This window comes from Pararge aegeria, chromosome 21, assembly GCF_905163445.1.
Source record: "Pararge aegeria chromosome 21, ilParAegt1.1, whole genome shotgun sequence".
In the NCBI taxonomy this organism is placed as follows: domain Eukaryota; kingdom Metazoa; phylum Arthropoda; class Insecta; order Lepidoptera; family Nymphalidae; genus Pararge; species Pararge aegeria.
Window position 1 is genome coordinate 8,841,308 of NC_053200.1, and position 3,981 is coordinate 8,845,288.

Sequence of the window (3,981 nt, forward strand, 5' to 3'; positions counted from 1 at the left end):
TGAGCTCGCAAACATTATAATATACGGTTCTATGAGACACCGTTGTGTACTTTACCTCTCCAACCGCCAGGCAGTTAAATAAAGCAACCCGTATTCGCAAACATTACCTCAAGTTGAGGATCCTATGGGAAATATTCGGTGACGACAAACAGTATATCTGTTCAACCAACATAAGCCAATCAGTTCTAATCAGTTTAATACCTTGTACCATTACAAAAAAAAAACTAAAGTCGGTTTCGTTATTTTATTATCATTCAAGATATTATGTATTTCGGCGACCGATTGGCGACCCTGCTTTCTGAGTCCAAGGCCGTGGGTTCGATTCCCACAACTGGACAATGTTTGTGTGATGAACATTAATGTTTTTGAATGGCTGGGTGTTTATCTGTAATATAAGTATTTATGTATATTATTCATAAAATTATTCACCAGTTATCTTGTACTTATAACACAAGCTACGCTTACTTTGGGACTAGATGGCGATGTGCGTATTGTCGTAGTAAATATAAATATTATATATATTTTTAATGCTTTTATTAATCATATTATTTTGCTAATTCAATTTAGTTATTCCTAATTTGAAATAGTTAATTAATGTTAGCTATTATGGTAACATAAAATAGCGGTATGAATGGTTTTGACGAGCTGAATGAAATTTTATACATTGAATAGCTAGTTTAAGACTATTTATTTGCATGCTGTGGTTACGGGTTACCTGAGTATCATTTAATCATGGAACATATCCAACATAGTGCTGCTGCTGCTGCTGTTTCAATCAACCCAAAGCTTAAGTGTCAGGTCCTTAAAATATGCTACTTTTATCCTAGATAAAATAAATATAGATATGCGGACGGAGATGCAGGCCAAAGCTAAGTCATATCTGATATTTTCTCGTTATACTTTTATCTGAAAATTTTGATAGCATATCATTAGTTGTAAACAGTTTTTTATCATGAAAAATGTATCCATTTCCATAAAAACTCTTCTGAAACAGACGTGAGATAAATATCAACATGGTGTCTTTACCTCCGGGAACAATTAGGAATTACAATTTACAATTACAAAACGAATCTCCATTTATGTTCACGATTCTTAACTTGACGAACACAATAACAAATCTTTTACTTGGTGCAGTGGCAATGAATGCATTTGTTTACGCTAATTTATTGTCCTCACCAAAAAGTTTAATTGTTTCACAACATATTTATTTATGTGTATTTGGGGTAAGTTCAAGCGCTATTTTATATTTTTAACCAACAATTGATTGGTGTAAAGTGTTACCGAATGAAAAATAAAATCAAATCATGTACTTAGATTATTTTTTTTTAATCCACTACAATATGATAGCCGGAATTATATCCGGGAAAGTTTTACGCGAAGTCATTTACAGTTATAGCTATTCTGTTATAGAATGTTCTACCAAAGGGGGCTCGAAGCTCGGAACCATAGAATATTTTTAAATGTTTTTGTGTGCAATAAAGTGTTTATCAGTCTATTTATGATAGCCTTTGAGTGCAACCTGCTCTAAGATGGTGGAAACAGTTATATGAAACCCTCATTAGATACAGTAACAGTCTTGGATAGTGGAACCAACGTAATAACCTTATTTGCAATTCCACTCCCTCGACCTATTAATATCGTTCCTAAGAGGCACTAAGTCCCAACACAATCTGAGTGGCCTTCCGTTAGCGCAATGCACTACAAAACTTTCGCCAATATAACAATAATGAGCAAGAAAATGTAAGTAAATCTTTTACAAAAGTAGCCAGATGTTTTATTATCTTTCTTTGTGATAATTGACAAATTTTAAGGTTACTTGGAAACGGCTTTTCCACTTCTCACGAGCTGGTTTCTTCTCTTCTCCTAGCCCTTATTTCACGTTACTCTACAACCTTGGAGACAGACATGTTGTTTAGGTTTTGGCATATCCTTTAACGACCGATAGCCTCTAGATCTCTATAGCTAGATTAATTGATTATTATGTCAAAATTTGTAATTATTTGATGATATAAAAGAGCCAACTAAGCCCAGTGGAAAGGCGCTTTATAAAGTAGAAATACAAAAACTTTGTGACTTGGCGGAGCTCTTTCATTTTATAAGCGGGACGTTCTGGGTTTCATCCATCCAGGAAACACCCTAGCGACAAAGACGTGCCTGCAAGCGATTTAGCGTTCCAGTACGATGCCGTGTGAAAACCTTTTAGGGGTATGGGTCTTAAACAATATTATTACTGTCATACTTATAAAAGGTTGGCCCGGTCCACATCATTACTTATCACTATAGTATGTGATTACAAAAAAAAAAAATTGTAGCAGGAAATAATTATTGTCATTTGATAATTTTCAGTACATTATTCTAATGGTCCAAGCCATACATAGCGTCAACATAAACACAGGTTGGGCCCGAGCTTTTAGTTGCAACAACAAGAGAGCTGTGCACTACATTCTGCAGATAATCGGTTCCATCCTAGGCATAACGGGTTGTCTCAGAATGATATTAACGAAGGGACCGCATCAAAACTTCAGTAATTTTCATAGTATATTCGGTACGTTACTTGTTTTAATCTTTAAAAAATACCACTGCGTATTCTTATAACCTGCGCCATTAAAGAATAGATATAAAAAGGCGGCAAATGTCTCTTTCTCACAAATTACGTACGTAGAATTTTCATTTTCAAATTTCATATGTGCGAAAGAGAACATGATAAAAGTTTTATAAATCTATTATTTAATGGCTCGGGTTTATTTTCTCATTGGTCTAGTAGTTAGCGTGTTCAAGTACGGATTTTAATGTTCTGAATTTAATTCTCCGGTTGGGTTGGTTCTTGAGTATTGAGACAAACTTACATATACTACGGAACTGTAAAAATAAACTAATTACATGATACAGATTTATTTGATTATCGTGTATAGGAGCAAATTAAGTATCATATTATTCATTAATTAGTTTTTTTGAATAAATCTAAATCGAATTAAATCTTTATCGAATAAGCCTATAGAAGTATATTTTGATGCGTCTTAATTTTAAGACTGTAGTAACAAATTTAACAATTTTGAGATGTTGGTGTTAACTACATTCGTGAACTTAAAACTAAAGCATTTTAGATTAATTAGGGCGCGTTTGTCGTGTGTTTGTTGTAAAATTTTGTTGTAGACTTTTTTTTAGAATTCACAACAAACTTAACTGGGTTTTCTTTTTATCATCATCAACCCATTGCCGCCCCACTAAAGAGCACAAGACAAGTCTCCTCTCAGAATGAGAGGTGTTTAAGCCGTAGTCCACCACGAAATGCAATTTGGAAGTAAAGTCTTCCAAGGTCTTGAGAACATTAATTTCTTTTTTATAACACCAACTAAAATTGTTACTTAAAAATTTAAGAGTACCTAAGTGTAAGTACTACCTAAGTGCAATAATTCAATCATATCAGAATCAAAATTAATCGCAATCCTAAAGTTATCTTCTCTATTTCAGGTTACATTGCGATGATATTCACGATCCTAAGCCTGATCGGCGGAGTCGTCAACTTATATTCAACAAAAATTTCCATAAACAATAAGTTTATTAGAATTGCCCACGCTATACTCGGCAGTTTAACAATAGTGTTTGCATTTTTGTCTATGGCATCATTTCCAATTACTGAAGAGATTTCTAAAAAAAAGCATTTAGGTAACACAAATCATAATTTATTCATAGCTCTTACTATTATATCATTAATATTAATTTTAGCTTCACCAATTATGAATGTACGTAGGATGTTAGCGTAGTCGATTCACGTAGACGTATTCGGTAAGAATCTGGAATAAACATCTCGGAAGGGCATGCCAAACCCTAGCTATCCTTATGCATGATGGAAAAAGGAGGTTTTTCGTTTTGTGGCTATTTGAGCATGTAATAATTCATTAAAGTAGAACCTTAGAAGAAATAACACAACGCTACTGCGATATAATTGAGACAGGCCGCGCCATCTAGTTAATGTAGTTG

General features: G+C 33.8%; 1 protein-coding gene across 1 annotated transcript; it reads left to right on the top strand.

Annotated features, from left to right (window-relative positions):
* Window positions 1-1,013: 1,013 nt before the first annotated feature.
* LOC120633432 lies at window positions 1,014-3,764 on the top strand. The gene is made up of 3 exons (XM_039903640.1): window positions 1,014-1,223; window positions 2,347-2,545; window positions 3,472-3,764. Exons 1-3 carry the CDS (start codon window positions 1,014-1,016, stop codon window positions 3,762-3,764), a joined length of 702 nt encoding a protein of 233 aa, XP_039759574.1.
* The last annotated feature ends 217 nt before the right edge of the window (window positions 3,765-3,981 follow it).